Here is a 12332-nt window from a genome sequence, read left to right on the forward strand (position 1 = left end):
GTATAACTATCTTCAGAAATTCAGACTTGGTAACCCATTAAAACATCAAAATAGTCAAAGATATTTATATCCACAATGAGTTCTTAATAAATGCCCAATACAGAACAATATAAATTAAGGCAAAAAAGTACAAATTTTGTGCATTGACAGGGGATGTGGGGGGAGTATAGCATGTTTGTATGTGATCAAAACTTTTTATCAGCTTAAATAGTCTATCATAACTATAAATTTTTAAATGTTAGCTCCAGAGTAACCAAAGAGAAAAAAATTACACCAGATATGTCAACGAAATAAAGGAATCAAAGCTTATCAGTACAGAAACTCACCAAACCATAAAGGAAACAATAAAAGAAGAAACAAAAGATCTACCAAACAACCAGAAAATAATTAACAAAATGACAGAAGTAACTTCTTGCCTGTTAATAGTATCTCTGAATATAGATGGTTTCAATTCTCCAATAAAAAGATGTAGAGTGGCTGAATGATTTTTCATACATGTTTCCGGAACTAGACCAGACACCCAAGAGTATGTCCTTCTCTAGGGCATGAGAAAATCTAGAGTTATATTTAGGATATCCTAATGTGTGGGGAAGAGTGGACCGAGCTGGCATGCTCACAATGACCAAATTATGTTGGTCATATTTTAATCCAATACATTGATCCACTATTAACTTGTAAATAAATAAAGTACTTGCTTTCTAGACACATTCCAGGAAGACCAGAGAAACTGACTTTTATCGATATGGAATAATCCACTGGCAAATTTCTTTTAGGATAGACCAAAGCTGATCTAGAACATGATCTTTACATAGCTGGATCCTTCCCATCAGACGAGAAAGAACATCTGGGGTGAAAGGCTCCATTAGAAGAGCAATGTGGGATGGTGCTGTGCTAATTGGTAGTCCCTGCCCTACATCTTTGTAGAGGACTGAAGCCCAGAGTGGGCCATGGTCTACTTATATATTGAAGCGAAGGCCTCCTTCTAGGTGTGCATGTGCTTATTACAGATATACCATGGTGCAAAGTACCCCAGGACTACAGGAAAAAATAAGAATACATGCTGTATCCATGATCATGAGGTACACAGGCCAGAGTGCAGCTGTGGAATCACACAGCTGGGGTTCAAAGCCTGGCTGGGCCATGACCACCTGAATGATCTGAAGAACGGTCTCAGGCAAATTTGTAAAAAGAAGTGGAGACCCTGCCTGCCAGCGGGGTATGTCGTAAGAGGCAGCATCCAGTCAGGTCAGGGCACCGTGTCCTCTCCTTGAAAACCTGCGCAGTGAGGCTGGTGGCCCTCAAGGCCACAGGGGCCATGGAGAAGGCGGGCCTGGCTCCAGGCCACACAGAAGCACTGGAGAGGTCCCGGGGGGAGCCTGGCGGGATCTGGCTGGTCCTGCGCTCTGCTTCCAGGTTCTGGTGCTGTAAACCGGGGTATAGGGCCAAGACAGGGCCACTGGGTGTCAACCAGTGCCTGGGTCAGGCGCCAGGCAGGAAGGGCTCTGGCAGATCAGCCCCACAATGCCCACAGCCCCACAGGGGGCCCATCCAGGGCCACACACCTGCCCCCAGGAGCACGACGTCCCTGAGGCTAGAAAGTCCAGCTGGACCACTGGAGGGGCCTCATCCTTTGCCCTTTGACTCCTCTTGTAGGCGCCCTCACTGGGCACCTGCACACTCCTCCACACCCTGGCTCTGTCACCAGTCCCATGGTGATGTCATAAGCTCCCAGGTGCCCAGTGCGCAGCCGGCCACAGAGAAGTGGGTGACTTAGGAGTATCCTATCCGCTTCTGACCCCTAGTTTCGTCCGCGCACAACTTGCTCAAAATGGGCAACTCACTAGGCATATTTTGTTCCTGGTTCCGCCGCAGGTTCCGGCCATGCCATCGGCAACTTGCTCGTCTAAGCGCATTTTGTCTCCGGTTCCAGCGCAGGTTCTGGCCACGCCATTGGCAACGTGCTCGTCTAAGCGTATTTTGTCCCTGGTTCCAGCGCAGGTTCTGGCCACGCTGTTGGCATCGTGGTGGTATTGTCTGTGAGGGCTTCCCAGCTGGCTGGGCTCACCCCGCGGCTCCTGCACCTGTGCCTGCCCCTGGAATCCTGGGCTGTTCCCGATTCCTTTTCAACCCTCAGCAATATCCTGGGCCTTCTTTTCCAGCCAGGTGGGACGGCGCCCCTATGAGGCTGTGTCTTCTCCCTCGGAACTGGGGCACCCCACCGAGGGTCCCGCCTCCTGTGGACTGGAGCCCCCCTCAAGGAAGAAACCTGTGCTGTCTGCTCACAACTCCATGATGTTCGGACACCCCAGCCCCGTGAGGATCCCTAGTCTCAGACGCAAGTCTGACCTCCAACTGCCTTCATTAGATAAGCAGGTGATCCCAGCCAGGCTCCCGAAGACAGAAGAAGAGCCAGAAGAACCAACAGAAGTGGATCAGGTAGAGACCCAGGAGGACAATAAAAGGGGCCCCTGTAGCAATGGGGAAGCAGCCTCCACCTCTAGGCCCCTGGAGACTCAGGGAAACCTCACTTCCTCCAGGTGCAGTCCCAGGCCCTTGGAGGGAAATGTCCACCTCAAGAGCGTGACAAAAAAGAACCAGAATGAGAAGGCCCAGGTGCATGCAGTGAGTTTCTACCACAAGGGCCACGGAGTCACCAGCTCACACAGCCCTGCTGGAGGCATCCTTCCCTTTGGGAAGCCTGACCCAGCTCCAACAGTGCTCCCTGCCCCAGTTCCAACAGTGCTCCCTGCTCCAGTTCCAACAGTGCTCCCTGCCCCAGTTCCGGGCTGCTTCCTGTGGCCAAAGAAGGCGGCCTTGAAGATGCTGGGTAAAGACCACCTGCCCAGCTCTCCAGCATTGCTAATGCGGGGGAAGGACATGCAGCACAAAGATCCTCCAGCTCTAGGATCAAGTAGCTCTTCTCCACCCAGAGCTGCCGGCCATGAGTCCCACAAAAGAAAGAGTCAGGGTCACCACTGCCGCTGCAACCGACCCCTCCCCTGCAACTGAGATGGGATAGAGACGAGCTGCCCCCACCCGCTAAGCTTCCCTGCCTATCTCCTGAGGCACTGTTAGACCTGGGTCAGGCTTCCCAGAGGGAAGGACGCCTCCAGCGGGGCAACATGGGTAAGAATATGGGGGTGTTAAGTAGAACATCAAAATCCAGGAGACGAAAACAGCCGCTTGGGAGGAGAAAGAAGACATGGCAGGGCAGGCGTGGTGGCTCACGCCTGTAATCCAGCACTTTGGGAGGCCGAGGCAGGTGGATCACGAGGTCAAGAGATCAAGACCTGAGGAGCGTCTCTGCCTGGTCCCTGCATGCTCCCTGCATCATCTGGGAAGTGAGAAGCGCCTCTGCCCGGCTGCTCCACCATCTGGGAAGTAGTCTGCGAAGTGAGGAGGGCCTCTGCCTGGCCACTGCCGGGTCTGGGAGGTGAGGAGCGTCTCTGCCCGGCACCGCCCCTCCCCCCACCCCACCATATGGGAAGTGAGGAGCACGTCTGCCTGACTACTGCACGGTCTGGAAAGTGAGGAGCATCTCTGCTCTGCCGCCTCACAGTCTGGGAGGTGAGGAGCGCCTCTGCCTGGCCACCAACCCGTCTGGGAGGTGAGGAGCGCCTCTACCCAGCGCCACCCTCCAACCCCACTGTATGGGAAGTGAGGAGCATCTCTGCTAGGCCGCCTCACAGTCTGGGAGGTGAGGAGCATCTCTGCCCTGCAATCCCAACATCTGGGAAGCGAAGAACGCCTCTGCCCGGCCGCACCCCACTGTCTGGGAAGTGAGGAGTCCCTCTGCCCGGCCATCACCTTGTCTGGGAAAGGAGGAGCGCCTCTGCCCAGCGCTGCCCCACTGTCTGGGAAGTGAGGAGCACCTCCGCCCAGTGGCGACCACGTCTGGGAAGTAAGGAGCACCTCTGCTCACCCACACCACCGTCTGGGAAGTGAGGAGCCTCTCTGCCCCTGCTGCTGTGCAACCCTCCAAGTGTGAAGTGACATCCTTGTGTGTGATATTTCTGCCTTCCCCAAGTTTGCATTTTCGACATTAAAGTTTATATTTATTTATTTATTTATTTTTAGACGGAGTCTTGCTCTGTCGCCGGGGCTGGAGTACAGTGGCGTGATCTTGGCTCATTGCAACCTCTGCCACCGGGGTTCAAGCGGTTCTCCTGCCTCAGCCTCCTGAGTAGCTGGGATTGAGGGCGCACACCACCATGCCAGGCTAATTTTTTTTTTTTTGTACTTTTAGTAGAGACGCAGTTTCACCATGTTGGTTAGGCTAGTCTCAAACTCCTGACCTTGTGATCTGCCCACCTCGGTCTCCCAAAGTGCTGGGATTACAGGCTTGAGCCACCACACCCAGCTCAAGTTTACTTTTTAATTAAAAAATAAAAAATAATAAAACAACAACAACAACAACGAAACAGACAGATGGAGACAGTCCTGGACAACATGGTGAAACACCTTCTCCACTGAAAATACAAAAATTAGCCAGGCATGGTGGCTCCTGCCTGTAGTCCCAGTTACTTGGGAGGCTGAGGCAGGAGAATGGCTTGAACCTGGGAGGTGGAGGTTGCAGTGAGCCGAGATTGCACCACTGCACTCCAGCTTGGCGACAAAGCAAGACTCAGTCTCAAAAAAAAAAAAAATAGTAAGACATGGAAAACTGCCGTGCCACCCAGCCCGCCCCTGCTGTCTCCACACCTGCTGAGACTCCCTACCCTTAGCCACCTACACTTCACAGATCCCAGCTCCTCCTCCTACCTCTGACTTGACCCATGTGGCTGCTGGGTCCCTCACCCTGCCTGTCCCTCCACCTTCGCCCACACCAAGAATTGAGTAAAATCTGATATCCATAATTCCTAACTCTCCCCCTGGCTCCTCCTGCTGACCTGACCCCCATTTTGGGGGTTCCGCCTAATGAGAAAGGCTGCTCTCATTCAGCTACAGTTTCAGTGCCTCTGACCTCTCACCCCTGCCCCATACCTCCTAGCCCCGCATCTTTCTCCTTCCAGCCTCCCTTCAGAAGGGAGCCTCCTACACCCATATGTGTGCATTCCTCTCCTCTTTCCTCCCCTACTCCTCTTTCAGCCCCTTCCACCGGGATCCCTGCTATCACCCATCAGCTGTTGAATTCCACAGCAGCCATTTCCACCATCACAGCAAGGGCATCTGACCACCTGACCTCGCAGCCTCCTTTAGGCCCTCAGCTCTTTGCTATGGACATGACTGCCACTACTAATGCTGTGGTTTTCAGATCTTCACCAAGCTCCAGAGTGAGCAGTCTCTTAATTTCCCAAATTCAGTGCCCAGTAGAGGCACCCTGGAAAGACACTGGCCTGCGTCTGCCTGGCTACATTCATATTCTCCAGCCCCACCCCTCGGCCCACACTTGGGGCCTCCCGATGGGCAGCAATGAAAAGCCTCTGTCCCCAATGCCCCCGTTTTTCCGAGCCTTCCCATCAGGGCTCCTCCAGGCACCTCCGGTTTAGGGAGCAGCGCCTCTGCAGCATCCTCCCCCAGAACGGATGGTAGGGACGGCACCACAACTACTGCGACTGGACACAATTAGGGTCCCCATTCAGAAAGAGCACCTGAGGCCCACTGGTACACACAGGTGTTATGATGGGGAACAAATAAGAAGCAAGTCTCCCTCCACATATGGTCCCCATGAATGGACATTCCTCCTGGAGGAAGGGGCTCGGTCCCTTGAAGTTAAATTGAAGCTGCTCTCTCCTTATAGAAGCCAGAGGCCCAAAACCTCAAAGTGTGTGTGTGCCTGTGTGTGTGTGTCTGTGTGTGTGTGTGTTGGAGGGTGTGGGACTGATGAGCCCAATCAGAACCACAGTGTATTTGAGACACTCCCCTGTGGGCAGAAGCAGCAGCCAGCATGTGTCATCATCAACTGTGCCCTCCCTGGCTTGACTGTTAATCTGGCTGACCCAAGCCCCCAGCCAGGTCTCTATTCTTTGAACGGGCAGGATGCCCGCTGCTATTTACAGGTGCCCGTCTTCCCCTTGTCCATTTACTTTGATGGGCCCTTCTCTCTCCTGATTGTGTGTATTAAAACCTTATTCTTGTTGCTCTGCCTCTGCTCATGTGTCTATATATTTTATAATATATATATTATATATTTTAATTTTTTATTAAATATTATATATATTGATTATATGTAACCTGAAAACTAGATATAAAGAATGTAGGCATATAGATATCTTGCAACAATGAAACCGAAAGAAACTTGCAGATCAACAAATGTAGGGACCTCATAAAATTCAAATGACAATTTTGATGTGATGGAACAAAGGCAGAACAGTCACTCCCCTCCACAGTGAGAAAATGGAGCTCCCTGCCCACGTGCAGACTCTCCTGAGATCCACCTGTTGGTGCCATGCTTTGCAGTAACTGGATGCTTCCACCACTTGTTCCTATGTAAGTTGCACAGAGGCTTCCTTTGTGCATCCTGTAATGAAATCTTTCGGCCTTCACTTCATGAGAACACAATATTTCATATTAACTCCCTGTGCATTCTTTTTTTAAAAAGGATTTCCCTATAACAAAGAAAATATCACACCCTGGCATAAAAAAAAAAGTTAAATAGATTAAAATGCAGGCCTTGAGAGGGTATGGAAGCTCTCTGTTAAGTCAATCATCTAAATGAACCAAAAATATGTTGATCTTCATCGGTTACTCACATCTCCAGCAATATAACACTGTAGACATCTGATCTCCTCCATTAATATTTTATTTACAAAATCAGGCTTCAGGCCAAAGCTGAGTGAGTGCTGCTGAGTGACTCAGCCCCTACAACCAGAAGCATGAACCTTAGCCCTGACCACAGCAGAGGAAAGGCAGGTGCTCCCCTCACCTTGAGTGCTCATTTGATGGAGAAGGGCTGGGCCTGGGCCCTACCCATCACAGTGCTGGTCCTAGTCCCTGCCCACACATGGTCTGATCTTCCGTGATCATGCAATATAAAGGTACTAGAGCTCAAGGATTGCATCTAACTCCTGGACCCTGGATCCCTGTCAGATGTCTATATGCTAGCCCAGAAGGCTATGTGCCCTGGGGACTTAGAAAGTTCACATGACTGAGCTGGGCGCAGTGGCTCATGCCTGTAATCCCAGCACTTTGGGAGGCCAAAGTGAGCAGATCAACTGAAGTTGGGGGTTCGAGACCAGCCTGATCAACATGGTGAAATCCCGTCTCTACTAAACATACAAAATTAGCCAAGCGTGGTAGCGTATGCCTGTAATCCCAGCTAGCTACTCAGGAGGCTGAGGCAGGAGAACCACTTGAACCTGGGAGGCGGAGGTTGTGGTGAGCCGAGATCGTGTCATTGCACTCCAGCCTAAGCGAGACAAGAGCAAAACTCTGTCTCAAAACAAAACAAAACACCAGAAAGAAATTTCATATGATTCCTGTCTCTATGAGCTTCTCCTGATAAACACATCTCCAGTAACCTCAGGGCGGGCGGGGTGGGGGAGTACGGGGCGATCATATTTTCAGGGCATTCCTTATTGATGCAAAACACTGAGAACCACTACAGAAAACGTTTGAAAAAGTTTACTGCAATGATATTTGAAGAACCTATATAAAATAACTAAACAAACATAAAAACATAATTGAATTTTACTTGAATGTGTTCACAGTATAAACTTTAAAGTATATAAAATGAAAATGAGAAGAACACATGCAAACACTTGGAAATTACAATGTACATTTTTAGGCCGGACACAGTGGCTCATGACTGTAATCCCAGCACTTTGGGAGGCCAAGGCAGGTGGATCACCAAGTCAGGAGTTTGAGAACAGCCTGGCCAACATGGAGAAACCCCATCTCTACTAAAAATACAAAAATTAGGCAGGCGTGGTGCCACGCACCTGTAATCCCAGCTACTTGGGAGGCTGAGGTAGGAGAATCACTTAAACCTAGGAGGTGGAGCTTGCAGTGAGCCGAGATCGCACCACCGCACTCCAGCCTGGGCAGCAGAGCGAGACTCTGTCTCAACAACAACAACAAAAAATGCACATTTTTTAATTGATTAAAGAGGAAGTTCTGAGGAAAATTTAAAAAGGCATAGAACTGAATTAATATAAAAATAAAATATATAAAATGTGATAAGATCCTGATAAAGCATTGCTAGTGGAGAATTAAATGGCATTGAATGCTTATATTTGAAAAAACAAAGGTCTAAGATCAATAATATACACTTTCACATAAAGAAACCTCCCTAAAAAGAGCGAAATAAAACAAAACCATGAAGAAGGAAGGAAATAATAAAACACTATAACCAAGAAGAACTTTTTCCAGAAATGTAGGGCTGGTTCAATACTCAAAAATTATCAGTGTAATCCACTATATTAACAATTTAAAGAAGAAAACAAAAATGGTCAGTTCAATTAAGGCGGAAAAAGCATTTGGCAAAATTCAACATGACTTATGTTAAAAATTGTTAACAGACTAAGAATAGAAGGTCACAACCTCAACCTAATAAAGAACACCTACAAAAAACTAAAAGCTAACATCATGCTTAATGGTGAAAGAATTAATGCTTTTCTCCTAAGTTCCAAAATGAGGCCAGAAGGTCCATTCTCATCTTCTTTTCAACTTAGGACTGTAGGTCCTAACCAGTGCAGTACGACAAGAAATGGAAATAAAGACATACAGGTTAGAAAAGAAGAAATATTACCATTAATATTGATGGATGACATGATTGCCTATATAGAAAATATCAAGGAATCTGCAAGAAAACTCTTAATAAATGGTGATATATTACTTTATCAAAGTCTAAGGATACAAGAGCATTATACAAACATTAATCATATATCCAAATACTAACAATGAACAACTTGAAACAAAAACTAAAAACAATGTCATACACAATAGTTCCCCCAAATTGAAATATTTTGGATGTAAATTTTAGTGTGATAAAAGCAAGATAATTCTAATGAAAGGAACCAAACAAGATCTAAATAAGTGGAGAGACATACTACTTTCATAGATTGGAAGACTCAGTATTGTAAAACATCAACTCCCAACAAAATTTGTTTTTGTCAATATAGACAAGCTTATTCCAAAATGTGTATGGAAAGGTCAAGAAATTAGAATAGCTAAAACAATTTTGGGAAGATAGAATAAAGTTGGAGGATATTAAGACTTGCCACAAAGCTATAGTATAAGACAGTGTGGTACTGTGGAAGAACAGATATATCGATCAATGAACAGGGTAAAAGAGTGCAGAAACTGACACACACAAAACAAAAAACTGATATTTCACAAAAGTAGAAAAGCACTATAATGGAAAAAGGAATTGTATTTCTAAGAAATACACAAGTTAACTAAAAATGAATCATAGATTTAAATGTACACTTTAGTACACTTTTAGTACCTTTTAGTTCCCTTTTTTTGGTTGAAAGCGAGACATGATATACTGGGCAAAAGGAACAGAGGTAAAGAGGTTGTTTGTGTAGGCTCTGTGTTTATCTAGCTGGTACTTAGACTGTCTTTAATGTTTGGTGTTGCTGGAGGTATCAGAGGCAAAATTTACTCTTGTGTCCTTGTTAGTATCTCCCCTGTTGTCTTTGAGTTTCCCTAGCGACTCCTTATTAAATAAGTGCTGAGGCAGTCAATTCCTTCCATTATAATTCCCTTATTATACAAAAGTCCTACTGATGTGGTGGTGAGGTGCTTATGTGGGAGAAGAAATGTTCCGTAGTCCTGTGATTAGGTCCCAGGCACAGTGCACAGTGAGTCTATGCTCCCAGGCTGTGACCTGCACATGTGCTTCTCAGTAGCCCGTGTCCCTGGTGGGACAGGAAGGCACAGGGAACCGGAGTTTAACACTTCTCTTTCCCCAAGTCAGTTAGGCTATGATAAAACCCCAATACATTAGGCTCTGGTAAAAATAGTTTCTCTTAAGGATAGGCTTTAGGAAAGTAGAACTAATGTTCTGACCTTATTTCAAAATGGCTATTTTCCCATAGTCCTGCCAAAATCAGGAGGGGATTTTTCTCTGATCTACACCCTGAGAATCTGGTAAGGCTACTGAAGGTAAAACTCCTGAAAATTGAGGCTCTCCTAAGACTGGATGTGGAGTTTTTAACTGTCAAGCTCATCCACATTGAACCTTCAGCATTTTGTCAATTACAGTTTAGGTTTTCCTACCCCAGGATTGGCTCCAATGGCCAGCTTTTACATCTCAGCTTCCCTTCAGATTGACTGGGATTCTCTGTATCTGCCTTTCTCCAGTTTTGAGGATAGTAGTTTGCCCTGTGACCTCAATTCTCTGACAGATCTGAGAAGAGTTGTTGATTTTCAGTTTGTTCAGCTTTTTTTTTTTCTTGTTTTGAGAGTGGGAGTGATGACTTCCAAGCTTCTTATTCTCCAGACTGGAAACTGGAAGTCTTTCATTGATCTTGGTTCATTTCATTTCCCTCCCATAGCTTGTCTGGGGATGACTTTGGCAACAAAAGCAGCAGCCCATGCCAGTGCACCATCTGGGAAAATAGGGTGGCCCTGATGATGCCTCTGGGGCCCCTCCATGCCCTACTCCAGTCACGCCACTGAACTCCAACCTCGGCAACAGAGCGAGACTCCATCTCAATAAAAAAAAAAGCTACTCAACCCTAACAGGCTGCAGTTTATCTTTAGAAAGAAACTAAACCAGGATAAGGATACTGAGCACTTACGTTGGTTTCAAGTAATAGTGAAACCAACTGTGTGGGAACTGAGACTTGGTTGATCTGTCGTGTGGGCTAGGTATGTACCCCATCCTTTGGTTTAGAGGCCTGAAAGCATCCGGGAGGACAGGAAATCACCTAATCCCTCGAATAAGGTGTATCACAGGCAGGCCCTCAGGACACAGCCAGCCTGCAGCTGCCACGAAGGAGGAGAATAGTGGCTCTGGGGCCAGTGGAGTGGCTAATACTCTAAACAGAACTGCCCAAGCTCCCCCAGCCTCGTGGAGAACATGCGTGGAGCACATGCTGTCTTGGTAACTCACTGACCTCTCAGAGTCCCGAGCAGCCCTGCTGTGAGACCCCATAACTGAGCTTACGGCCAGGGCAGGGAACACTTTCTCTTCCACTTCTGGAGACCGCTGAGCTCCAAGGCTGGACACTATTAGTGGACATATTACTAGGCATAGCAGTACCTCAGCGGTGGAACTCTGATCAGAGGCAGGGACTGCTGGAAATACCCCTACAGGAGTGGATACTTTGAAGACACTTTCTTCAGGCCTTACAATATTATTTTGGGATGAGAGCTCCCTGCATGAGTAATAGAGGGTTTAAGCTAGTGCGGTCCTGGTGTTGACGTGCGTGTGAGTCCATCTGTGCCCCTTGCTTGTGAGGGTACAGGAAATGTGGCCAATACCAAGACTGGGGACAATGTGCACTGGACCTTTTGGATGATGCCTTGTCCACACGGACATGTGCTAAATGGGAGCTCTCCCGTTTTCTTGTGGCCTCTGAAGGCTGGGGGTAGGCTGTGCTGAGAGACCTCTAGGAGTCCTGCTGGCTGCACAGGGCTGTGTCCAGCAGGCTTGCAGGAAGGATGGCCTAGGACACTATTTTGAGGCTTATTGCTGGGGCATGAAATCCTGGGTCAGCTAAGTAAATAAGGTAACACCAGGCTCTACCAGCTGGAGGAGTGCAGAGTTTTTGGGGCAGGGTTCGCCAAGGGCCGTGGACAGGAGGGAGCAGGTTTATGCAGGACTGGGGGCTGGGGAGATGGGCAGTGGGTCAGGTGCCTGCAGACTTGGGGAAAGCAGGGCCTATGGGGACAGGTGGGGAGGAGCAGAACTGTTCCCGGGAGCAGAGCTCTGAGTATGGCTGACCTAGACCTCAGCTTTTGGCCTGGCATCAGGACCCTTTTCCATCTGCTTCTGTCAGTCTTTCCCAGACCCTCATGTTTTGAAATCACTCTAGCTATAGGCTGGAACCCTCTTCTCATGGCTGGGATCCTGCTCCTCAGTCCTGCTCAATTACTTTGTGCACCAGCCACTTCCCTTTTCCCGTCTCCACTGGGAGTCGAGTCGAACCTCCCTCCTCCATGCCCCAGGAGCGCTGTTCCTCTACTTCAGAGAAGCCCTTGCTCCCTGGCGCTGTGGACACCAGCTGCAGTTTCAGTTCCTCTGAAGGCCTGGGTGCTTCCTGTGGCAGGAGCAGTGTGAATGCAGACTGACCCCTCCCTCCCAGCTGGTGGCCTCAGCTCCCTCAGCATCCCTAGTGTCCCCCCGACCCCTGCTTTCCTCCTAGGAGCCCACAGTTGAGATTCTCTCTGTGAGGTCCCAGGTTCCTGCCCTGGGAGTCAGACAATGAATCCTATGGAAA

General features: G+C 48.2%; 1 protein-coding gene across 1 annotated transcript; it reads left to right on the forward strand.

Moving 5' to 3' along the window:
- The first annotated feature begins 1828 nt into the window (after positions 1–1828).
- Positions 1829–3236, forward strand: LOC115893877 (putative UPF0607 protein FLJ37424). Its single transcript, XM_030919168.1, is given in 4 exon segments — positions 1829–1904; positions 2031–2243; positions 2246–2959; positions 2962–3236. Coding segments are annotated over 4 exon segments (1278 nt in total).
- The last annotated feature ends 9096 nt before the right edge of the window (positions 3237–12332 follow it).

The sequence above is a fragment of the Rhinopithecus roxellana genome, chromosome 16 (assembly GCF_007565055.1).
Source record: "Rhinopithecus roxellana isolate Shanxi Qingling chromosome 16, ASM756505v1, whole genome shotgun sequence".
NCBI lineage: Eukaryota > Metazoa > Chordata > Mammalia > Primates > Cercopithecidae > Rhinopithecus > Rhinopithecus roxellana.